At 52.6% G+C, this 25511-nt stretch overlaps 1 protein-coding gene across 3 annotated transcripts in view; it reads right to left on the bottom strand.

Moving 5' to 3' along the window:
* The window catches only part of CNTFR (ciliary neurotrophic factor receptor), a 205500-nt gene that overhangs the window by 8682 nt on the left and 171307 nt on the right, over positions 1-25511 (bottom strand). For all 3 annotated transcript variants that reach the window (XM_065663252.1, XM_065663251.1, XM_065663253.1), the window contains exons 5-7: positions 15559-15676; positions 14594-14760; positions 7038-7201 (exon numbers count right to left, since the gene is read on the bottom strand). In XM_065663252.1, coding sequence (XP_065519324.1) covers positions 7038-7201; positions 14594-14760; positions 15559-15676 — 449 coding nt within the window. The remainder of the gene's footprint in view (positions 1-7037; positions 7202-14593; positions 14761-15558; positions 15677-25511) is intronic.

A 25511-nucleotide genomic window follows, 5' to 3' on the forward strand; every position in this document is an offset into this window, starting at 1 on the left:
CAGGGTGCCCTGGCAGTAAAAAAGGTCACTGTGCTCTGTTCCCACCCCGGCTCTGCTCATGGTCCGGCGTGACCAGGTAGCAATTACTTGTGAACAGGGTGATGCACAAGCAGGTCTGAAGCCCAGATGGCCTTTGGAAGGGGATGTGGGGGGGGGAAGAAAACCTCACCCCTCCCTGCTCCAGCAGCTGGGCTGGGGGCTGGTGTGTGTTGAAAGGAGGCGGAGGGGAAGAAGGGGGGATCAGATGCCTCCTCCTCTGCATCCCACATGAAAATATGTTTGCCGGCTCCCCCATGGCGGCAGTGGCTCTGCTCTCCATTCCTTGACACCTCTGGCTCCCAGTGTGGGAAGGGGGTGCTGCACTGCTGGGAAGCTGGAAATGCAGGGATGGGGAGCTGGCACCCCTCAATCCCATGGCAGGGATGCACCGCCGCTGCGCATTCCAGGACAGAGACCATGCTGGTGGTGCGCTGACGGACACCGGTGTTGTATCAATCCTGGATGAGCCTGCCTCCTCCACACTAAAAGGAGCACCCCAACTATTGCAGGGTGAAGCTGATCTGCTCATACAGCCTGTGTCACTCACAGCAAGTGGGAGAACACGGAATGAAAACCTTTGTAAGAACACAGCCGGAGTCTGCCATGCGTTGCATGTCCTCGCAGCCTCCTCCATCTATGGATGCTCCCGAAGTTATCCTGGATAATGGAGGAAATGGAAGTGGGAGTTGAATAGGGCTCAGTTTCAGAGCCTCTTTTCCTTGTAACAGGAGTCCAGATCCTGCCACTTGGCTGCAATGGGTTCTGCAGGGGCTCGTGCTACACAAGTAGCTGATGGTTTGGCTGCCTTCAGTCCCTGCTATTGCAGAGGGATCCCAGCAGGCTCCTACCTGCCCTGGTGGGAACAGGCTAAACCAAAAGCAGCAGTAACCTGCAGGCAAGCCACCGTGCCACTGCGCGGTCACTGCAAACAGCGACTGCAGCCAAGCGGGAATGAAATGTTTTGCTTTTTGCCTTTCAAAGCCACGTCTGGAGAGCAAATAGGTCTGACATTCATTAGGAATAAACCATCCCCCAAATGCCACCTCCTTCCGCAGCATTGCAGGAATCGGCTGGGCTAACCCCAGACAGAACTTCCTGCTCCGAATCTGGGATAACTGAAAGGCTGGGGAAGGGGAATGATGCGCCCCTTGTTCTCTGCCAGCGAAGGAGCCCAGCAGGGTCTGAGATCCTGTCCCTGCTGTCACCCTCCCGAGAAAGGCTGCTGTCTGCTGCTGCACATAGCTCAGCCCTACCGCCAGTCTGGGAGGACGAGTGTCACACCAGGTGCGGCTGAACAGCTCCCTTCTGGCTTAAAATAAAGAGCATCTTTGAAAGCAGCGCTGTAAGCTCCTTAATAACAGGACTCTTCCTCCGGATGCGCTGTCCCCTCCTGCCAAGTGATGACTGGCAGAGCTCACTTTTGCTTGTGGCTGTGGGGAAGATGGGATCAGGGATGTTCAGGGTGCTCAGCACCAGCTATAAACCTGCTCATTGCTGATACTTGCTGCCCACAGATGCATTTACTATGCTGATGCATGGGGTGAAATCAGATGGGTGCAGCTTGCGTGTGGGCATCGTGGGACTTGGGCACCTGCTTGCAGGGTCTGAATGTAGGCAGGGGATGCTTAGTTCGCTGCCTCCATCCTACCTGTGTGAGCATGCAGGTGAGTACAGGCACACAGGTACACGCATGAGTGCTCTGCTGCTCCGTGCCACCTTCATGTCTGCCTTTGGAAGCCTGATCTTGCTGGATGCTCAGTGCTTTTAGGTTCCCAAGGGGGCTGAGAGCACCCAGATAGTGACAGCGAAGGGTCCCAAGCCTGGCTCTATCCCCAGGGGAATGGAAAAGTGATTCCTGAGCATATCTCACCTCCATCCTCCTCCAAGGCTCCAGCCCTGCCTGTCCCACACCAAGCATCACTATTACATCCTCAACACTTTGCTCCCACCTATTAGCTCTTTTTTCTCCCCTTCTTTTTAATCACTGACTTTGCAGCCAGGAGGGAAAGGGAGAGAAGTGCCGCAATAAAAGCTGCCATCCGTGAAGCTGTAACCCAGCTCGCTCAGGGTGACCTCCTTGCCAAGGTTGCCTTGCAAAGGGGGGGAGAGTAGGAAAAGAGACAGAGGCACGGGGGAGATGCAGGTGGGTGCGAAGGAGCGCGCCCACCACAAAGTGACATTGCTGCTGTGCCAGCAGTGGGGACGCAGCTGCAGCAGGCGGCGGCACTGATTGCCTTCTCCAGCTCCGTCCCTCCCGCTTGCCTGTCGCAAGGAGGATATACACCTTAGCACACACTTGCAGGTTGTTTCTGCCTGTGAGATCCACCTACCTGACCCAAAGATGTTGCTTTGTGTTGGGAAATGAGCCTGAGCTCATCCTGGCAGCCACCCCAATGCACGAGTGATATTGGTCAGCTCAGATATCCATGCCCGCCTTACACCAATGAACCTAACCACTAAGTATTTGGCAATACCCACAAACTGCCCATTCCTATCCCCAGATCCCCATTATTTGCCTGGATCAGAGCTGGCACAGATACCTGCATTGGGAGCTCTGTGCGCAGGCTCCTAAAATCCCCAAATGCTGAAAGCCCCTCTGATTCTAAAGAGGGATGTTTCTAGCCTTTGCAAATGCTCACAGACGTGGCTCTAATGCTTCCAAAACAGAAGAGGAAGGAGAGAACCCAACCACATTATTAGCTTTAAATATCTCATGACCTTTTACTGCAAATCTCAAGATCTGAGGAGCAGCCCGCCTCACGGTTCGTTAACATTTCATGTAGTCAGCACGGCCAATGGGTTCAATTAGACTTTGCGACGGCATCTGCAAGTTGCTGGCAAGCCACAGGAGGAAATCCTCTCTCGGCCTGCTCACCAGCTCTGACACTGCTTAGAGAAATACCTTCTGAGCCCTGCCATATTCCAGGGATGTGCACTGAGCTGGTCGGTGCTCAGTGCATGAGATCCCCCCCTAAAAAACTGGGAAAAGTGGAGATCCTGCTCCAGCAAACACCATGGGGTGGGAGGAAATTGGGTTCAAGACCTTCCCTGGGCTCCCCAAAGATGGTCAGGATGGTGCCTGGACACCAGCTTGCATCTAGGAGTGAGCACACGGACGTGCTTGCAGGGAGATCGCATGTGTGAGCGTGGCGATTGCTGCTGTTGCGAGTTAACTGAAGGAGCCTGTAAAACCAGAAACAGGCTATTAGCAATCCATTAGGAAAGGGTATCCAGTTCCAGCCTAGGTAAGCCATTAGAGGAACATCTGAGAGCATTAGGAGAGCTCGCTTGGGGCCAGGATGGGGCTATAAAACAGAAGAGGAAACCACGCTAATCTGGCTTGAATTACAAACTTAAAAGCAGGAGAAAAATAAAGGATACCCTAAACATTTAATGTTTTATATTTAGGAGACAGAAGGGGAGATTCTGCCAAAAGGAGAGAATAAAAAACCTGTTTAGGCTACAAATATCCCATCTCTTTTCTGGCAGCAGAGAAACCAACAGACCCTATTCCAAAAACAGAGAAGCATGACTTTAAAGTGGCTTGAGTTTCAGAGCGAGCTCTGTGCTGGTAAGGTGGAGGGGAGTCATGATGTGACATGATGTGACACGGCTGCATCCTGACCAGCCAGGAAATGCCCTTGCCCCGGTCTGAGGGAGCTGATGCTGCAAAGCTCCTTGATAGTGCAAGGAGCATTCAGCACATGACCCACCGCACGCTCATGTGGAAAATCATCATCATCATCTCTCCATGATAATGGGAACACATCATCGTAATTCCCACAGCAAACTGCAACATGAGGGATGTTAAGTGGCCTGAAGCAGAGCGGTGCCGCTGAGCAAGGGAAAGGGGTTGCAAACGGCACACTGGGGCTCAGACCCACCTTTGTGAAGTGCTGGGAAAGGAATGTGTCCCCATGGCCCTGGGTCATCCCCAGATATTGCTTGATGAGGGGCAATGCCTGGGCCAAGCATCGCCTGTCTCTCCCTGTGGGGAGAAACTGCATTTATGGCTAGCTCGCACAGTGGTGGTCCTGATAAGATCCACCTCTCCTGCCATACATGGCTTCATCTTCAGGTGCCAAGCCCTGGCATTATTAAAATCCTGAAAGAGCCTGGGAGAAAGCAGACGCTGATTGAATCAGGCCTTACGGTATTCGACAGCTCGACATCCATCTGATCCTATTAGTGCTCATTCAGTCCTGCCTGCCGAGGTGCTGTGCATAAATCAGACCCTGAAATGATAATGGGAAGTGGAGGGGTGAAAGGGGAGCTGCTTCTTCTGACGAGAAAGGCTATGTGTGATCGGGGCCTGCACAGATATTGCTGCCTCTGGGCAGTCTCTGGTGTGTCCTTGTGGGTTTGCTCCCACAGGGATGCTGAGCTTCCCATGGGGCTGCCAAGAAGGTGGCAGGAGATGCTTAAAACCAATCCACAAAGGGCTGCCATGAGGAGCCAGTGATGGGGCTTAGCCCTGGAGACATTGAGCACGCAGGATGTGCCAGAACATGAGGTTACCCGGCTCCTCCTGGCTGCTGGTGGGACTTCTCCCAAGCAGCCCCATTGCCAAAAAGCATCTTGTGGGCAGTGGCTTTTCCATGCCAGCAGCCGCTGGGGACAGCACAAGCCAAGATGGGGGCAGCTTGTGGAAGGAGACCTTCAGCTCAGCAAGAATTAAGTCACCCCTATGCAAGTGCGGCGTGCATGACCACTGCATCCTTTCTCAGGGCGCTTGTCCCTTCCAGGAGAGACCCAGCACTGCCACCACAGGACGAGCTGGCTTGGCCCTACCAAACCACATCCCTCCCTCTCCCGGATGGATGTGAGGGAATGAGGACATTCCCAAAGTTGCCACCAAGCAATAGGTCAAACAAAGCAGACCTCCTGGGGATGTTCCCAGCACGCTGGCGTTGGCAGGGTTCATTTTTGGTTGCAAACCCCTGCATTTGCAGGATGTCCAGCTGGACTGAGCAGGCTGAGCATACCAGGGGGGTCTGGGGTCAGAGCAGCTCTCTCTGCTGCACTGCTGGTGTTTGGGAGCTGATTGAATTAGGCTTTGCAAATAATTCACCTGATGAATAGTGGCAGTTTTCCTCAAATCATCCACAAATCAGATTTTTCATTACCCAGCCGGCGGGGCAGAGAGTCAGAAAACAAGGCTGGTACTTCCCTCGATGAATGTTTGCGCTTGCTCACCGAGCAGATTATTCCCCAAGCACACTTCTCCATCAGCCATTGACAGGGAACATGTCTCTTGGAAGGGGATATATTGATTAAAAGCAGCACCCATGACTGTTGTGCCCTCATGAGATGTGTGGAGATGAGGCTTTCACAGCCCTCTTTGCACACACCATGAGACTGGTACCTTGAGCTCTCTCAGGGTACCTTTAAATCAGAGAAATCAAGATTCTACTGCCCTAGAACTGCATTTTCTGGCCAGGGTAGACCTTCAAGTGGCACCACCAACACCTCCATGTATTTCCCAGCATCACTGCCTGCCTGAGAGCACTGATGGAGATGCCACACCATCCCCTCAGAGGCCTGACCCTGCAAATATGATACCTAGTACTCAGTGATGGAGGGACCAGGCACCCTGAGGGTGTTGAACAGGAGGCAGCTCACTGGCTCTCCCACCATCTCTGGGGGCAAACCCCTGCATCTGCAGTGTGCTTGGCTGAATCAGGCTGTATCAGGAGGAAAACATCAGCTATTTCCACAACAGTACCACACCTTGGAAAATATGATGTTGTGTTTGGTGTTTCCCTTTTAAGAATAGGGCAAAGAGACAAGCAGGAGAACCCTCTGCCTACCCTTCTCTGATTTTCCAATATCTAAAATGATTCCAGCACCTAAAGGGGGGCCTACAAGAAATCTGGAGAAGGACACTTTACAAAGGCATATAAGGATAGGACAAGGGGGAATGGTTTTAAATTGGCAGAGGGGAGATTTAGATTAGATCTTAGGAAGAAATTCTTCACTATGAGGGTGGGGAGACACTGGAATAGGTTGCTCAGAGGAGCTGTGGATTCCCTGTGATTTTCAAGAGCCATCAGCAAATACTTCAATCTGAAACACAACCTGTGGTGCTGCCTCATCAAAAACCCCAACCAACAGATAGAGAAAAAGTCGCTGAGCCACTGCCATCTTGCAGAGACAGGAGCAAACCCTCCCATCCCCTCTCTCAGCCATTTCTCTCCTCTGGAAGAGCTGCCCAGCAGAAAACCCCACTTCACTCCATGATACAGGTGAGCTCCCCCAAGGACTGGGTGCTGCCTCCTATTTGTCTTTTCATGGAAAACTGCTTTATCAAGGAAAGCACCTCATTAGCTTTTGACTGGCCTAGCTCGGTGCAGAGGGGATGCTGGATGAGCCATGCCAGCGTAGCGACACCTCTCCTCGAGTGCCAGATTGCTTTCCTTCACAAGCTGAGCATGCAAGCAGCACACAGAGGGGAAATAAAAAGCCCATTTGTTATCTTCCTGCTGCTAACAAATGAAATCTGTCCTCTGGGCTGCCAAGGATTTCACTGACTATTTTTTTCCTTTTTAAAGAAACAAGAAATAAAAGAAGCACAGTATCACTGCAGCAGCCGCTCCGTGACGGTGCTCTGAGATACGGCGAGCGGTATTTTATCTTCAGTTCAAAATCTAAATGTGGCAGAGGCACATTTAAATGTGGTGACATTTATACTTTAAATGCCTTTTACATCTCGTTGGCAGATTTTATACAGAACATATGTATGGAAAGTAGATAGGGGACGTGGATGAAAATGCGGAGCAGGGAGAGCCTGCAGAGGCATTTGTAGGTGGAATGTAAGTTAAATATGGTGAGGAAGAGAGAAGGGAGGAGAAACAGAAGGAAAGGAAAAAGGTCTGGGTTGCTTGGGCAGTAAACAAACATTCTTTCTGTATCTCTGACCACTTTTCCCAGTGCAATTTGTTCCCAGCCACCATCTCCCCATGCTCCCTCTTGTCCCAGCCAGCTCAGCATCCACTTACATGTTGCCACTGGTCCAGGATGAGTGGTCGATACCGCAAGAAGAATTTGAGTGGGAAAGACTCAGGGTCTGGCCAGGATGAGGGGTTTTGCCATGACACCTCCAGCCTGCGAGGGTTATTGGGCACGGGTTTGGCCACCACGCTCTCCGGAGGGTCCGGTTTTACTGGAAGAGAAGGTGGTAAAGCTTTGTACATGGCATCCTTTCTGAGACCCCTCGGCACATCTGACTGGACTTTGCAATTCATACTTCCTAAGGAGAGCAGCCAACATGCAGAATATCCTTTCCCCCACCTAACTAGATGCAAATCTGCTTTTTTTGTTCAGGTCCTGGCTCAAAAGGAGGAGGAATCAGTGCTGGAGACACACAGGAATAACCTGGCCAGGGCACAGAGCATCCTGCCTCACCAGGGATACTTGGGTCAGCGTAAGGAGCCCACCAAGCCCAAAGCCTGCACTTCTCTCACGTTTCCTGATTTCTAGGAGTCTGACCCACATTCAAACCTGCTTATCCTGCAGTAACATGGCAATTTGGTCCTTGGGTTTAGGGCTGGGATTTTGGAGATCTGAAGTATTTGGGGATTTTTCCCATCTTATTTGCCAAGGGTGAATGCAAATGTCAGCTTCCACCCCAGAGATATCTCTTAACCCTGCTCTGCTTTTGGGATACGGGGATATTTTCTTGCTACCCAACCAGTGTTTCAAGTGAATATTAATTGGCTGTGACCTATGCAGCATGCTTTGAAGTTGCAGCTACTTTTAGAGTGCTGGGAACAAATCACAGACAGGCTGTGATGTACGGCATTGCCTGTTGTAGAGTGAGCCTTGCTCCCTTGCCAAGGGTTTGCTCAACTCCTGACAGCTCAAACTCCCAATCTGCAATAGAAAAGCTGCAAGAAGGCTGAGATTTGGGTACACCCACACTTCTCCTTTTTCCCATGGTCAGAAAGGGGCTGGGCACATAGATCTGGATGCACAGCTGTGCCTGGGGTGGAAGAGGGCTCTCTGTGCACTCTAAGAATAGCAATGCATATGAGTCCTCATGTCCCAGAATGGCTCTTTTAACCCCCTCTGAAGTCCACACGTAGGCCAGTGGATCCCTCCTGGCCTGATGATATCAGGATTGAGCGAGGATCCTCTGGTTCTGATCACCTTGAGCAGCTACTTGTGAAGGTGCCAACATCATAATCCACTCCCAAGCATGGAGGAGGGATGCTGTGGGCAGGGGGAGCCCCTCTCTGTCTGGTATATCTCCTGCATTGCCCTCAGAGCCCTTCTCCTCCATTCTGATCCCAGGGTGGGAGGTGGTATCCACACAGGGCCTTGTCCCTTAGGAGAGGAAGGAGGCACTGGTCATGAGTGAGCTGTTCCTGTGCTAGCCTCCCTGCTGCCTGCAGCTCTGCCTTATGCGCGAAGGGCATCTTTCACTCTTCTTGAAGCTGTATGGGACCAGGCACTGATATGAGGCCAGTCTGCTGCCAGTCCAGTTGTATGTGGGCTGTTTGGTGCCTTCTCTATTCCAGGATTATGGTGGCATTGCAGCAATGTCCAGAGGAAGACACCCACCCGGCTTGGTCCTCTTAGGAGAAATCAGCCTGTGATGCTTTCAAACCCACTTTCTTGAATGTGGGTGAGGCAAGGGGAGGATGATGCTGAAATGAAGACACAGCTCAACCACCTTGGTGGGACCCAGAGCTGACCCTGTTGCCCCCAAGGCATAGGCTACGACCATCTGCCTCTGCTCGGGCCTCCCTCTCAGCCCCATGGCATGAACCCTGCTCTCGTCCTTCTTCACTGTCATCTTCACCACCACCTCCCATTGCCTTTCCTCTGCCACAGTGGGTGCAAGGAGGGCTGCATAGCTTCCCCCATCCCCAAAGCACTCAGAGGATGCCTGGAGGTTTGGGGACCAGCTGGGAGCAAGCACCCATGGACCTGACCATAGGTGCTTAGTGCTACCTCCCAGCTCTCACTGATCCCTCTCTGTGGCAGCATGTGACAGAGTTTTCCATTTAAAGCCTTATCCTTGGCAGGAGGGATGACTGGGGCTGTGCTATGCTGAGCTGCTCCAGATGGCTGTGCAATTCCTCTGCTTGTTTCGCATCCCTGGGCTTGGGCTGGACATCAGCTTGCATCGACAGGGACTTGGAGTCCAAACATATATGGAAAAGTATAAATCCAGCACTGGCTTGATGGGCTTGGTGTGCAAACGAAAGTCTGCTTGGCTGAACGAATGCAGATGATGGCGAACTGTGGCTCTGCAGTGAGAAAGTGGGAAGGAAAGCACCGGACTGTGAATGGATGTGATGGGAAACTCCCTGGAGTAACGCAGGGACCCTGGCCCTGCCTTTTTGGAATGCTTAAATGCAGTTGTTCCTTTCGAGGCACAGCTTGAGCAGCAACAAGAGATGCCACTGTGGTGGGTGGTAGCAAAGCCAAAGAAAAGGTGTTCTGATGCTGAGGTGGGAGACACGCCTGTTTTGCATGCATCCAGCCCCAAGTGGGTTACAGATGGTCCCTGGTGCACAGGAGAGAGCTGCCCTGGCTCCAAGTGAGCACTGTATAGCCCTGCCATCAAACTGGGCTGTGCCTGGCTGCAGCAAGCCTTCAGACGGTACTGTGTGTTAATAGGAAAACCAGCATTCCCAGCTACCTGCCAGCCACGTCCCCAGCCCTGGAACTCCTGCCCAGGCTAGAAGGTGCAGCAGGGCCAGCTCCTCCAACAGCACAACGCCAAAGCTGTTCCTGCCACATCCCTCCAAGGTGTAAGGGATGCAAGAGCCAGGAGAGGGGACTGCACTCCCAACAGCAGTCCAACGAGGACAGACCTATGTCTCTTGGGACAGACCTCGTTACGCCATGTTCATCATGGAAAACGTCAGGGCTGGTCCTGCAAGGGCCAGATGAGGAATGAGTGGAGATGGGCTGTGTTCGGGTCCCTGATTTCTATGTGACCTTGAAGGAATCCTTTGTCTTCCACAGACTCCCGGGTTCCTGTTCCACACATGGGGATGAATGCTCCTCCTTTCCCATCCTTTGTTTGCCTCCATTTAGCCTTCACATGGCAAGTCAGGGGCTGTCTGGCTGTATATCAGGCAGCATAATAGAGCCCTGTCCTCAGCAAGGGCCTGCAGGCAGTAACATAATAAAAGCAGTAATAGTAATAATAATAATGGATGATGGGCATTAGGCTGAGTACTGGTTAAGCGGCTATAAAACCAGATGTAATATAATCCTGCAGAGCTGAGGGAGCATCATTAGACATTCCTGGGAAGAAGACTTGGCTGGGAGGCAACACGCAGCTCTTCCCACTTGGTTTTCGGTTGCCACTTCCAAGTGAGGGCTTGGAGTGCCAAGAAGAACAAGGTGGGATACTGCACCTGTGGAGGAATAACCCCATGCACAAGACAAGCTGGGGATGACCCGCTGGAAAACAGCTCTGCAAAGAGGGACATGGCGGTCCTGGTGGACAACAAGCTGTCCATGAGCCAGCAATGTGCCCTTGTGGCCAAGAAGGCCAGTGGTGTCCTGGCTGCATTAGGAAGAGCAGGTCGAATGAGGTGATCTTCCCCCTCTTGCCAACCCTGTTGAAGCCTCACCTGGAGCACTGTGTCCAGTTCTGAGCTCCCCAGTGCAAGAGAGACATAGAGCTCCTAGTGCAAGGCCAGCGAAGGGCTACAAAGATGGTCAAGGGGCTGGAGCATCTCTCTTATGAGGAAAGGATGAGGGAGCTGGGCCTGTTTAGTCTGGAGTAGGCTGAGAGGATCTTAAAAATGCATACAAATACCTCAAGGGAAGGTATCAAGAGGATGGGGCCAGAATTTTCAGTGGTGCCCAGCAACAGGATAAAGGACATGGGGCACAAACTGAAGCACAGGAAGTTCCATCTGAATATGAGGAAGAGCTCCTTTACCGTTGAGGGTGGCAGAGCACAGTAGCAGGCTGCCTGGAGATGTTGTGGAGTCTCCTTCTCTGGACACATTCAAAACCTGCCCAGACACGATCCTGTGTAAACCGCTCTAAATGGCCCTGCTGTAGGTGGTGGAATAGATGATCCTTTCCAATTCCAAATGTTCTGTGATTCTGTGAAGAGCTGCAGAGAGTAGCTTTTCCTAAAGGCTCTGCATGCCCGCGGTTAACTGTGAGTCTTTAGCTATCCATCACCCTTGGCTGTGTTAGACACATCTTGAAAGGAAGCCTGGAGTTCAGAAAGGCAGCTGAGACCCTGCAGCGTGGAGGGGGCCCGTCACCCATCCCATCTCTCCAATGAGCTCTAAAATGGATCCCTTGTGGCCATTAAATATCCCCTGGCATTTTCCATGAGCAGAGGGATATTAAACTCCATGTCTTAGCCAAATGTCAGTCTAAGTAATTTAATTCTGCCTCCCTAAGTAGTATGAATTGAACTGACCTTCTGCCTAGGCAACTGTATACCCGTGTTCAGAGACTCTGAATTTCATACAGACACAGGCATGTTTGCTCTTATGCAGCCCCTATGAGATGCTCTGTGTCTTAATCACCCCAGAGCTGAAGCTGGGAGAAGCAAACGACGTTCCCAAGGTCATGCAAAAGATGGATGGCAGATCTGAGGAAGGCACCCACGCCTGCAAGGCACTGTGCAAGGCTGCCTTACTCCTTTTAATGCTGTGCATCTTCCCCTGCTAGTTTGCCCCAGGGTCACATGAGAAGAAAAACACTGAGGTGGGATGCTGGTGTTGCTTCCGGATAATGATGTTCTGGCTTTCCTGGAGGATGAATGTGAGAGCTGCCTGGCTCTTGAGCTGAAACACAAGGGAGGAAGGGGGGCTGTGTCCTGGGGTTCCACAAATGTTCCCATTCTGTCCCAGCCATTATGAGGACAATTTCCAGGAACAAGATGAGCAAGAAGGCAGCCTGGATCTCCTACCTATGAACGGTAGAGTGCAGAGGGCTGGAAAAGCTTTTCCAGTCATCACTGAAAGAGACAATGTAGAGTGATCCCTCACAGCTGGCCGCTAATAGCCAGCATGGAACAACCACCAGCAAGGCATGGACTTGGAGCAGCAAAAGCTATCCTCTGCCCCAGCAGGGCATGAGGTCAGGGCTTCACGCTTAGGGTTTAACCTCCATGCGGAAGGTGTGATGGTTTTCTCTAGGCTAAGGGGAAAACACAAGGCAGGATCTGACATCCCCAGCCCCGGGATTTCAGAAGGAGCATCGTGCAGTTGCTGTTTGACACCATCTCTCCATTTTAGAGGATTCTGCAACTCTCCGGCACAGCGATCTTCCAATGATACGATGCAATGGCTTTGTCCTGAGCTGTAGGTTTTCCACACCCACATCTACCAAGCTTCCAACATGAGATTTCAGCCCAGCTCATGCTGGTAGAGATCCCCAGGGAACCTACTGGGTGCTAGATCCACACTGCTGGGACACAGCCTTGGGTTTGCAGCTGCAAAGAAAGGAGCCCAAAGAGACACTGAAACACAGGAGCTTCTGTGAGCACAGCAGACAACCTGGGGCACAATTGCATGGCAAAATACACTAACACAGTCCACTTGCTTTAATTGGAAACACAGACAGCATAAGGAGAAACTCCGTTCATGGTAGGTGGCTGTTGATCCGCAGCAGCTGCGTTCATCTGGTGAAGACTGCTAAGCCTGTCGACTGCCTGCTTGAACACTAAATCATCACCGTGTCTATGCTTCTTATGCTTCTTATGCTGTATCAAATCCCGAGGAGAATTTCATAGCTGTACAGAATTTTAGAGGCCAGTAGGTACTGAAGTGTTTATGGGAGCAGGCTGGCTCCATGGTGCAGGACACAGCCCTTCCTATCGGCACTGTCCCATCACCCCTTCTCCAAGTGCTGTCCTGGAGGGCCTTAGACATGTGGTGCTGGAGGGTCTCATATCCCACCACAACTGCTGGGACATGTCCAGGCACTCTGCATCCCTCCAGGCACTCTTGCAAGAGGCAGTGGTACTGCACCCATGCTAATGGCTGTCCTGGGGCAGTGCTGGCTTCTCTCACCGCTCCTCTGACCTGGCCTGAGCTCAAACTGCTGGGATGGATCCGGCTTGTGCTGGTGCTGGGATGCCCGGGGCTTGCAGCTGGGTGTGCTTCCCACAGGGGTTGCCCTTGTGTGCTGGATGGAGGACCAGATGTTTGGGAAGCCAGGCAGGGCATGGGTGGGATGCAGATGTTACAAGATGATGCCCAGAACTCCTGCACGAGGGAATGCAAGGAACTCGGAAAATGCAGCTTAATTGCTGCCCTGGGCCCTGCAGGCTGAAGGTTACCTTCATTTTTAAGGAGTGTATCTTCCACAAACACAATAATTTCCATTTAAATGCACCCAAGTGACTGAAACTCCACACTTCCCTGCTAAGCTCTTTGTCTTGTTACCAACTTCTGCAATGCACTGACTAATACAAGCTTCAGATACGGATCATGGCTGCAGGGACGTGGCAGTAAAGTCCCTGCTCCAAACCAATTCCCCTGCTCTATTCAGGCACCTTGTTTCTTGTTTGATGTTTTCCAGGATTTGGAGTAGAAAGGGAAAACCTGGGATGGCAGCTGAGTTCCTCTTCTTGCACTCCAGCACTTCCAGGAGCTTGGGAATGGGACGTGCAGCACATCGAAAGCAAAGGATGACTGCTGGCTGCACTTCAAGGATTCATTTATTTGTTTTTCTGGTCCAGTACTTGCCACATGTAACTTGCAAATCATTTTTCAACGTGTTCCTGAACTCTCTTCTCTCCTGTTTTCTCCTGTTCTTTGGACAGTCTTGTCACAGCACTGGCTGTAATCTGCCTTTTGCTGGTGGCAAAAGCATTGTGCCCAGCTCCCTGCTTTGTCACGCTTGGCATTGAATTGCTCAGTCCATGCCGGCTCTTCACAGTCGGAGAAGCGTCTGCACCATGGAAAGCATTTGAACAGCATCATCTGTCCATGTGGGGCAGTGAAGAGGTGTAAAGGGGGAAATAAGGGTTTTAGGAGCATGTTAGGCAGGGGTTGGTGGACTTCAACTTTGGGAGGGGTTTATCCTGACTACAGATGGGGGATATGGATGAGGAATTTTAATTTCTCTTCCAGTCTTAATTCTCATGGCTCTGCTTCCAGCACAAACACCAAACCTCTCTTTTAGGAGCACTCATAGGGGCAAGAAGAGCAACACCATTTGGATCACACCGGTTTTGTATCCCTCTGCCCCATGTAAGGCAGCCGCTTCCACAGCCCCCAAGCAGGCAGCAGCTCAGAAACCACAGGAGACCTGGACCACTGGGAATGAGACCAGGCAGGGCACTCTTGGGACCCGCATGGGGGCTTCCTGTGGGCATCCTGCCTGAATCCCCCAGGGTGCTCCAGTGCTTGCATGAGTTATATCAGGGCCATGAGAATGAGGGGGGCACTGGGAAGACTCCAGTGTGGCTCAGACCCCGGCTCCATCTCGTGCATGAATAGGCAGAGGCTCCACTTGGAGAGCCAGCCTGTCACTTCGGTGTGTGACACTGCATGCAGACCAAAGCCAACCCCAACACCTTCTCAGAGAGGCCTTTTGCTGCTGTGAAAGTTACCTATGGCGAACTCATCAAAGGTGAGAGTGGTGGAGCTTTTGCCCAGGGCATTCGTGACGGTCAAAGTCACCTTGTACTTCACAGTCGAGAAGAGCTGGAGGTACCTGATGTGACACCTGTTTTTGGGAAAGACATCCTTCTCACAGACCATCTCCCTCGTGCCGTGTCTGGAAAGAAGAGGCGAGAAGAGCTGTTACTTATAGAGCAGTGCTTGGGGTGGTAATGTCCCCATGCTGCTGGAGGGAGAAGGCAGAAGGAGCATGGCTCTGTTCCTGTTCTGCCCATGGTCCCCATTCACCCGCCCCTGTCACAGCCAAAGGGCTCCTCTCTTCCAACCAGGGAATTCTGCGGGCTCACGCGAGTGATATTTTATCCTAAGCCTGTACAGAGGTCAATGTCCTTATGCTGGCCCCATGGAAAGGATGAGACCCTGCTGCCGCTGGGGTTGGCTCTGTCCCTCCTGTAAGAGGAACAGGGTCTCCTTTTGCTGGTGACACAAGCCCAGGAAGATAACACCAGCATGTACAAGGGCTGTGACAGAACCCAGGCACAGAGTGGGGGATAATGCCATGCCGTGGCCAGTTCTAGGTGAGGACACTGCTGCTGCCTGGTCACAGCCAGTGTATGGCAGATGGGAGTGCGGTTGTGCCAGATGTGACAAAAAGCAGCAGGCACAACAGTGGTGCAGAGGAGACGGACTTGGGGTCATGGAAAGGGGGCCTGGGATGGGGGGACTTCCCTGGTCTCCTCTGGGGAAATTAGAACTTACTTGGAACAGAGCCCTGGTGCCAAGCATCCAGTTTGGATGTCCCTGGAGCATCCTTTCTCAAGCCCATTTTTGGGACACTGATTCCATATGCTCAGCAGAGGTTAGACCCACTGCCTGAACACTTCACAGCAATATCTGGGACCTGCTGCAGGGACAAAAGCTCACCCTGCTGTACCCTTCCTTCCCAGGCACTTACATGACGGAGATGTTGAAGGAATTGGGGATGTAGGTGGGAGTGGGCAGGTGCCAGCTGCAGTAGAAACCCTTTGGGTAGTTGTTGGACCGGCACATCAGCACTGGCTCCTTTGGGGGAACTACAAGGAGAAGAGAAAAAGCCCATTGAGGTGGGGTTATCACCAGGTTCTGAACAAAGGGGTGTCCCTCCACTCTCAACAACTGCCAGCTTGTGAGGGACACAGTTTGTGAGGGGAGCCTGGTCAGTGTTCATCAGCTGTGTGAAGGATTGAGGGGCCCTTATCCCATGTCCGCTGCTGAGGCTCCCCATGAGACCTTGCTTTGGGCTGAGCTGTGCACAGCAGCTCACCTCCTCCCTGGCAGCTCTAATGAGAGATGGAATGACAGAGGAGGTTGGCAGGTATCGGGGCAAATTGTCTTCAAGGCTGTGACAGAGACATCACTGATGGGGAGGAGGTGCTGCTCTCTTGACCCCATTAAGCTACAGTGCTTACAGCTTTCTCTGCTATGTCCCTGGGGAGCGATAAACTTGTTGAGGGATGATCCTCTGAAAGACCAGAGGTCCTCAAATGGAGGAAGAAGAACCATTCATGGCAAGATGAGGAGGAACAACCTTAAAACAGGCAGAGAAAATCCAGCTCTGCAGGAGGACTGGCAGTGTTAACGCTTTCAGCATCCCATCCCAGGGCCCTGCCTCCCAGGAGACAGGACGGAGATAGGATGAGAGCATTAAGCAGGCAGTAGCCTTCCTCTGGCCTCACCAGTCAGTCCTAGAGGTTGGAGGCAGAAGAGGATGCTAAACCCAACCAAGTGTTTACACTGCACTCGGCTTCCCTGGGCATATATGCACTGTGTGCTCATGGCAGGAGTACAGACAGAGCCGCAGGAAGGCTGCAGAGTGCTGAGAGTCCATGTGTGCGGGAGATGTGACGCCCTTCAGCTGATACATTTTGCTGTTGTAGGTTGGTAAAACCCTAATCTGTGCTGACACTGAAGTCAGCTCCTCGATACCTGGAGACTTGCATTGCTAAGAACAGAGTTTGGCTCTAACTGCAGAACCCTGGCACAATACCTTGCCACAAAATGCACTCCCTGGGCTGGGGATGCACCAGGGTTCCCTTGGAAAGGCTGTATGAACCTGTAGTGCTTCCTCTTTCTCTTCCTGCATTAGCCATTGTCTCCATGTCCCCAAGCACCCACCGGGATGTGCCAGGACACGCTCGTTTCTCCAAGCAGAGGTTTTGAAACAAATCCAGACCTGACAGCCTCAGCACAGACATTGCTGCTCACCACCCCACCAAGGTCCCAGCAGGGCTGATCGCTCTCCTCCCTGATGCTGAGGCACATGCATTACCCATGGCTGTTACCCAAAATGAGATTGCAAACCGGGATGCAGTGATGCAAGAGTTCAGGGAGCACTCCCAGGCTGAGAAATGCCTTCCCCCAAAGGCTTCAAGGGCAAATCACAAGTCCCACAGGACTATGCATGCACCATGTCTTGCTGTAGAGCAGTCCATACTGATGCTGGTGCAAGGAAGCCATGCACCAGCCTCACACCGCTCTGCATGCTGTGCCAGAGAAGCAAAGGGTGAAGCAAGTCAAGGATTAAGCTCCACCTGGGACCACAGCAGGACCCTGATGAAAAATCCTTGAACTGTGCCCTCTGGACAGGGCCAAGCCAGCTGGTTTGCCATGAGCACAGTCCTCATGGATCCTGGGTCAGCACTGCACAGCAGAGCCCAGGGTCAGAAATGAATGATGGGTTTTGCTAGAGAAGCTTTCTGGGGGATTCCACAAAGCTCCAGCTGCTGCACTCTCCTGCAGTCTACATAGGGGAAACTGAGGCATGGGTCTTGCATGTGTGCCAGTACCACTGGGGCAGGGCTGGAAAGGAAGCAAGTGGGTGATAAGAGAGCCAAGGGCAGCAGAGTTAGGGAGCAGGGAGGAAGAGAGGGAGAGGGAAAAGGGGAGAGGAGAGGAGAGGAAAAGGGGTAAAAGGAGAGTGAAAAGGAGGAGAGGGAGAGGGAAAGAAAGGGAGAGGAAAGGCCTGGCAGGGAGGGGAGGCTGTGCCGGCCCATGATGCTCATTCCTCCTAATGGCTATTTCAGCCTTCAGCCGGCAGACGAAGGCCAGAGCCTGGTTAATGATCCTCCCAGCTAAATTATTCAAGCAGACCCTCTGCAGCACAACAGAGTGGCTAATCGCCAAGGCCAGAGACAAGGGCTTGATCCCTGCTACAGCTCCATCCTCCTCCTCACCGGCTCCTTAACCCCTTCCCTGTCCCACCGCTGCCCCCCGGGATGAAGCAGGACCACAAGCAGGGGGCAAAGGGGGCTCCCGGGGGGTGTTTCGGAGGGGTGCATGGGATCTAGGGACAGACCTCGAGGTCCGACTGACCGCGTGGTGGCAGTGTGGGCCAACAGCGCCCGCCGGGCACCCGGCGCACCGGCTGGGGATGCTGATGCTGCGTGCGGGGGAGACGTTGGGGATGCTGCCGGGCTCCTCCACTTGCTGCTTGTGCTCAGTGTCCCGCACCACACCGGGAGGAAGCCGGGGCTCTGCGCTCGCAGCCGGTGCTTCTGTAAGCGTCCCTGAAGTCGTGCAAGGTCCCTGCCCCAGGAGAAGGCAGATGCTGCACTGAGCTGCAATTAGTTTGTCTGAGGATAATTTATCTCCATTGTCTCCAGCATTATGTTGGATCTGGCTCTTCGTGATCTGTGATAATTCCTCCACAAAGGAAGAGAGTGGGGAGAGCTCAGGTTGCTTTGCTGGAAGAAGGGTGGCTGCGCAAACTGCCTCCCACTTCCATCCCCACTCTGCAGCAGACCTTGAAGGTGCCCCATTTTCACAGCCTCACTGCCTTGAAGATCCTGTCCTTTGCTCCAAGACTGGGGTCCCAAACGCAGCCCCAACCTCTGTGCCCACAGCATCCTTCACCTTTCACTCTCTGGTGCCTTTTATCAAGCCCAAAGTGGAAGGAAAGCCTGGGGAAAGGGGACAAAATTGCCCCTGTATCTCTGCCACCCTGGTACCCATGCAGCACCCCCAGTGCACTGCAGCTGAAGGGATGCTGCTCTGTGCTGCCCCAGCCATCACTGTCTCTCTCGAGGCTGGGATAGGCTGCCTCACAGGAGCACTCCTTCCACCTCCATCTCTCTAAAGAGCCATCAGCCCCAGAGCCACAGGCATTTTGGAAAGGGGATGTCACACAACTGTCCCACTTCCCACCTTGATGGGCAGAAAGTCCACCCCATGGGCCAGTGCAGTGTGCCACTCGCAGCTGTGACCATGACACTGGGTAGTGACCATGACCATGACTGTCAGGCATCACAAAGGAGAGGGCTGCAAGCCTCTTCTCACTGCCACAGTGCATCGGGAGGGCTGTCTTCGCCCAGTGTCTTTTCCCACAGGGAGGTGGCAGTGCCCCCATCTCCCTGTGTGAGATGCCAGCTTGCAATCCCATTCCTTTCCCCCCCTCTCCCAGGAAAAGCACTCGCCGGCACAGCTCATTCTGCAAAGGCTCTTAAAGAGAGCAAATAAAATTGCAGGCTCCAATCGATCCGGCACTCCGTAATGCTGTCTTTGGAGGTGGGCCAGCCCGTCGGGCGATGGAGAGAGCAAGAAAGGCAGCGGAGGAAAACAAAGCCATCAAGGGAGCATTAAAGGCTTTTTCTGCCCTGAGGCTTTGGGCAGTGCCTCTGGGTGTGGGGTGTCCTGCTCCCACCTCCTCCATCCTCCCGTGGCTGATGTCCAGCTCTCAGCCCCTGCCCATCACCAAAACCAGCCCAGGCAACACGTGTCTCCTGTACTGGCATTTCTCTCCCAGCTCCTGCATGCAGCATCCCTAACCCCTGGCAAATATTTACTTCCTCATTGCCTCATGGAGCTGCTGAACTCAGTGAAGGCAGAGCTCCTTTCCTTTCCCCCCGCAAACAGTGCCTGCCCTCTCTAATCTGTCTATTAACCTCTTGCATGGCAGGAAGCCACTTTTCCCACGTGCTCTGCTTATGTCCTCTCTGCAAACCCAGTGTGTTTAATGCCCATCCATGGCAGCTTCCCAGCGGCTGAGGCTGCAACCAGCCTTGCTGCAAAAGCTTGGGGCAAGGAGATAAAAAGCTGTGTCAGAGCTGGATGCATCCCATCGCCTGCATGGTAAAAGCCATGCGTTGCTCCAGCAAAATTCAGAGCTGTGACAGGCAGAGAAAGCTGGGACCAGGGTCATCATCACTGCAGACCTCACAGAAGATTGGTGGAAGGGACATGGTTGGCTTTCCAACCACATAGTGCCTCAGTCTATGCATCCATTCGACTTGTGTCTCTCCACCTTGTTGGAAATGGCTGTTGCTTGATGAGCTCCATCATCCCTGCTCAGCTGGGGAGAGCACAAGTAGTCCCCGAGGATGAAACAGCTCTGGATGTATCTGCACAGACACAGGCTTTTGCCTCCCTCCACATCTCTAAAGCCCAGTTGTCCTTGTACCCCGTGTCCCATTGCACACAGGAAAAGTGCGACCAATCCATTTTAGAAACCACTAAAAATGATCTACAATAGCTTTTCCTAGCCCTGCTAGGTCATGAGATAATGGACATTAAAATTGTGACATTTTTATATATAGAAAAGTTATTTTAGGTCATTTTTAGACGTTCCTGAAGTGGTTCAGTTATAACTTTCCTCTCCTGCTGAGGGCTGAATGTACTAAAGATGCCTTGATCCACAGGTGGAGTGATACAAAAAATAGTGCCAATAAAAGTTTTAAGAGGTGTCTCAAACACTTCTGTAGGAAGTATTTTTTCTGGTGCACTCGGGGCACATTCTGATACTGATCCTACAGTGTGCTTGTGGGGTCACCTGCATAACTCATCATCTTGGGCCAGCAGAGCCTCCACGCTCCATGACAGCAGCATGTGCTTGTGCTACAGCTATAGCCGTGATACAGCCTGCTTGCACATGAGTGGGACCTTGTGCTGCCCACATTGGGGACAACCCCAGCACTGATGCTGTTCTTCCACCAGACTCCTGCTGTTAGCATCCCTGCCTCTCCCGACTGTCCATAGCAGGATTGCTGCCCTGTCTCTTGCCTCTGCCCAGCATGCCCTCCACATCCTCGCACCACAGTCGTGATGGTGGGTATGTGCCTGTAAGGAAAAAGGCACCAAATGTGTCTGAAAACAAAGCTGCAGAGGCTGGAGGACACAACAGGGATGCATCTGGGTGTGAGATGCCAGCACTGAGCACATGGGCATACATGCACAAGCACAGCACACTGTGAGCACACCTACGCAGAGGCTTTTGTTACACACACGCTCACTGCAAGCATGATGTATTATTTATCTAACGCTGCTCTTCTAAAATTGTCTGTGTACAGCAGACTGGTAGGAAAGAACAAAGAAAACAATGATGAATAAATCATATTTCTACCGCCTGGTCAGGGGTACATCCGCCTGCTGTGCTCCACCTGTAACTGCAGCATGGCTGTGGTGCGGACAGTCCTTCCACTGCTCCAAATGTTGGGATTTGGCTATGTTTCATTACTGGAGAGAGGGAGGGAGGCAAAGCTGTGATTTTGCTCTGTTGCCCCTTGTCCAGGCTGTTCTTGGGTAAGGGTGAGGATGAGGAGGGGTGCAGAGGACAGGGGTGGGATGGTATGGAGGCGGATGATGCTCCTCTGCATTGTGCTTCTGCACTCTGAGAACATCAGCTCATAGCCACCACCTCTTTCAGAAGGATTAAGCAAGTTTTTGTTAAAATTACTGCAGCAAAATTAATTCGAGAGAAAGTCAGAAAGCAGGGGTATGGGGTGAGAAGGGCTTGTCCCTTGCTGACCTCCTGGGTGATCTGTGTAAGTGACAGAGACAGGGGCTCTCCCAGTCACTCTAACCCACTCCAGCTTTAGCAAGGGGTATTTTCAGGGGGACATTAAACACTGAAGATGTATCCCTCTGAAGTCTGAGCCATCCCAACGGAACACCAGTTGCCAGCAGTCAGCCAGTCCTTTGCCCAACCTTGACACCCTCACACTTGCAGCATCTCCCCAGGAGCTCCCGAAACAGACCAGGGACACCTATAGCTGTAACCGAAGTCCAGTGGCCTTGCTGCCACAGAGGAGCCAGTTCCCCAGCCTCAAAGAGCAAGAATTTATTCCCCAGAAGGTGCCTGAGAAAAGGTGGACTCAGCAAAAGATAAATTTCTAAAAGGCCTTGTTTTACACTGATTTGGGCTCGTAAACCAACCTATGGATTTTCTCATTTCCCTTGCAGAAAATTCAGCGTGCGCGTCAAGAGGCAGTGCTGTAAATTTTTGGGTGAGGCATTACTCATACAGAGCCCAGAGCCCCGTTTTAAACCAAATTACAGTTCAAGCTCCTAGCCCTAAAAGCTGCCTTGCAGCAGGACAGCTTGATAACAGGCTCACAGGAGTTCACTTCATCCAGCACTGCATGAGGCTGTGCTATTCACAGCGCAGCGGAGGTGCTCTTCAAACCTGACAGCTCTCAAGCCTTCAGCAGATTATAAAGCAAGCCTGGTTAAGCAGAGAGAGGAATGAGGGAGAGGGGCTCCAGTAACAATGGTGGGTGGAGGGCACGGCAGACCTCTCTGAAGATGCTGCAGGATGCTGCAGGAAGGGGATTTAGGCAGGTGAGGACATCAGGCACGCCAAACCCCTGGTGAACTCCTGCTCCCAGCTGCAAAGCTGATTCCCAAATTCCACCATATTCCTGTAAAAGTGACTTTGTCCCCACACGCCAGAATGCTGGGTTGGATGCCTTAGGGACCAATGCGCAGTAGGGATGCTGGGTGCTTCCAGCCATCTCTTGGAACCTCACTACAGCAGAACATCCCTCCTAATCCTGCCATCCTCCATCAGAAACGGAAAGAGCAGCTTTTCTCTGAAACAGTATTAAATATTGAACAAAAGAAGGCAAATCTGTTATCTGGGATAATTGGGAGTAAATAAAACATTTAACCAAACCGAATGCAGCTGTTTCTACTTGGAGCCGGCGCAGCAGCAGGGAAGCCAGCTCAGCTACTCTGCATCCTCGTTACGGCAGCTGATTATTGTTTTGTGTATAACGGTAGCACCGCCAGGCTTCGAGCAAGGCCAGGACCCACGGTGCTCGGTGCGGCACACTGGGAAGGGTACACCATCAAGGCAGGATGTGACAGCACGGTGAGCGCACTGGGCATGGGAAGCCCTTTGCAGCACTGGGGTTTGCTCTCCAGCCCGGGGAGTTCACCGGGAGGCCGGCTTTCCTCCCCCGACACCTCTGCGAGGGGATTTGCATGTAACATAAACCATTTCAGAGCCAGGTCACTGGTTCGCACATAGCCCCGGGCAGTAATGACCAAACCTCATTACCGGCTGCTCTGGGATTGAGCGTGCTGGGCCTCCGTCCAGCTCCTGGAGACCTGGAGAGTGGTGTGGGGTGAGGGACAGTGCAGCTCCCAGGGGAAGGTGTCGTGAAAAGGGGCACGGGGAGGCTTTCCGGGTTGGAAAGTGCATCCCTGTCTGCAGAGGGGGGCTGGAGCATCCCAGGATACGAGGCTGGTGTGCCCATCCAGCAGGAAAAGGTGCAGCCGTGACACGGACAGCAGGGAGCTGATGTGCTCTTTGCTTTCTCAGCACAGCAATAGGGCTTTCCACTGCTGGGGTCTGCGGAGGACAGCTTAATGCCCTGACAACTCCCACCCAAAAGATGTGCCTATCCCTTACAAAATGCTTGGGAACTATGCAACATATGAGTTGCATGGGATTTTCCAGCCACTGCAAAACCAGTTTCTGCTTCCAGGGACCCTTCTCTTCAGTATGGGGCTGGATGCTCTGTGTCAAGGCAGTGCAGGGAGAAATGCTTCCTAGCAACTACATCGGTCCTCCAGCAGCTGCCTCTCACCCCAAAGAGGTTGTGGATGTGGGAACACATCCCACATCATTCCCAGTCTCCAGAGCATTCCCAGTCTCCAGAGCATTCCCAATCTCCAGAACATTCCCAGTCTCCAGAGAGGAGTAGCCACCTCCCTTGGTACCCCTCGGCAAAAGGCTTGATCAGAGCAGCCCAGAACTGCTCTAAAATGTTGGTTTCTGCTGTGCCTTGTCTCAGCCCACACCAGCTACGAGCAGCACACAGCCCTTGAACCCAAATCTGTGCAAGGCCCTAGGAATCTCCTCCAGGAGCTCAGCTGGAAAAGCTGCCAGCCAGAGAGAGGGAATATCCCTGCCAGTGTGCAGGAGGGTAGTGCCTTCCCTGGTTCAGCTGTGCAGGGGGCATGCACGGTGGCCCTTAGGGCTCCCCAGCAGGTATTGGGGAGCCTGAAGGTCTGTGCCATGGCATCTTCCTGCCTCCATGTCCTCAGGGCTTGCAGAAGAGAGCTCAGCATCCCCTTCTCCCTCTTTTCCCAGCTCCAGGCGCCATTTCCCTGTACAATCTGCACCATGCAATGCCCCTGCCCCCTCCATCACCTTATTTAATGGCTGCAAGAAAGCAATCTGTCCTCCCAGCCTCTCCAGATGGAGCAGATAGTGAAAATACCAGGTGCAATCAGACACAACTGGGACCATCAGCAGCCATGTATCCTCGGCAAAGCTGTCCCACCAGAACTCCTGGAAATTGTATATTTATCCAGGAGAAGCCTCCAGAGGGAAGCTACAAGCACTTTGTCATGTACAGAGCAACAAGCTAGCCATGAATATTACCAGCTATAACTCCCAGTGGAGGAGTGTGGGCTGCCTCTAACAGCCAGCGGCTCTCCAAGAGTGCCTGTTCTGTCTTCATCCCTCTCTTGATGCAGCCTGGATACATCCCTTTCCCCGCTCTGCTCTTCCCCAGGCTGCTCTCTACACTACTCCAGCAAGAGGGATACCTGTTGGCAAAGAGGTCTTTCACACCACGGGGAATGGAGAGGAAGAACGAAGAAATATCTGACTCTTTGGAGGAGAGAAAAGGATATTTAGGGGTTCTCTTCTCCTGCCTGGACTGCATAGGAGCAGTTAGTAACCAGACATACCCATCACCTCCTTTCTTCTTGCACTGACACTGGCAGGAATAGCTTTTCTTTAGCATTTGTGGAAAACCACCTTCTCCTCTTTTATCCCAATCATTTTGATAGGGGAAACACTTCAGGCTGTGCTCACATCCCCTGACAAGGCTGACCCTATGGCACCCTCCAGCCTACGCCAGCTGCTCCACCTTATATTCAGTCAGGACAGAGGACCTGAAAGTGTGATTCTGTGCCCAGGTACCCCCTGTCTGCACAGGCAGCAGAGCCATTTGCTCAACCTCAAGCTGGCCCTGTGTTTGGCCCTATGGATTGTATTTGGGTTTGATCACACAAACTCAGCATCCCCTGGCCACCAACTCACATCCCCGTGACTGCCCTGTACTGCTGTTCTCCTGGTAAGGTGCTATGCTGCTCTGTGGGGCTGATCTGCAGCCTATGCCAGTCCCTCAGCCCCAGGGGCCGTTCAACAGTTCCTGTGTGAGAGCCCTGGCCCCTGCAATGCTGATGGCTTTGCCCAGCTTCATGTCATTGTCTCAGTCCTGATAGGAAACCAACTGCAGGTACCTTGTGAAAACGGCTGGGCTGGAGCCAGGGGTCCCCTGAGAAATGACAGAGTTGGCTGTAGAGAGCACATACAGGACCAGAAGGAACCTCTTGCAGCTGCTTTCCATGCTGTTCCCACCCTGAATCCATGCGAGTCCCTGCAGCAGCCTCCTTGGCATGCCTAGTGAACAGACACCACTCCACCTGGTCTATCTCCCATGTCCTTCCGCATCATATACCCTGTAAGATCACAGCACCAGACTCTGGGTTCGGATGAGGCCAAGATAGACTCAGGGGGTAGCTCTGGTGGTGGTGCTGTTCAGGCTGCTCAGGGATGCTGCTAGCCCATTAATGATACACATCAAGGAAGATGCCTCATTTGTCTCCGGAAATGAGGTCTCCACACCAGTCCTTAAC

Source organism: Lathamus discolor, chromosome Z, assembly GCF_037157495.1.
Source record: "Lathamus discolor isolate bLatDis1 chromosome Z, bLatDis1.hap1, whole genome shotgun sequence".
Taxonomy (NCBI): domain Eukaryota; kingdom Metazoa; phylum Chordata; class Aves; order Psittaciformes; family Psittacidae; genus Lathamus; species Lathamus discolor.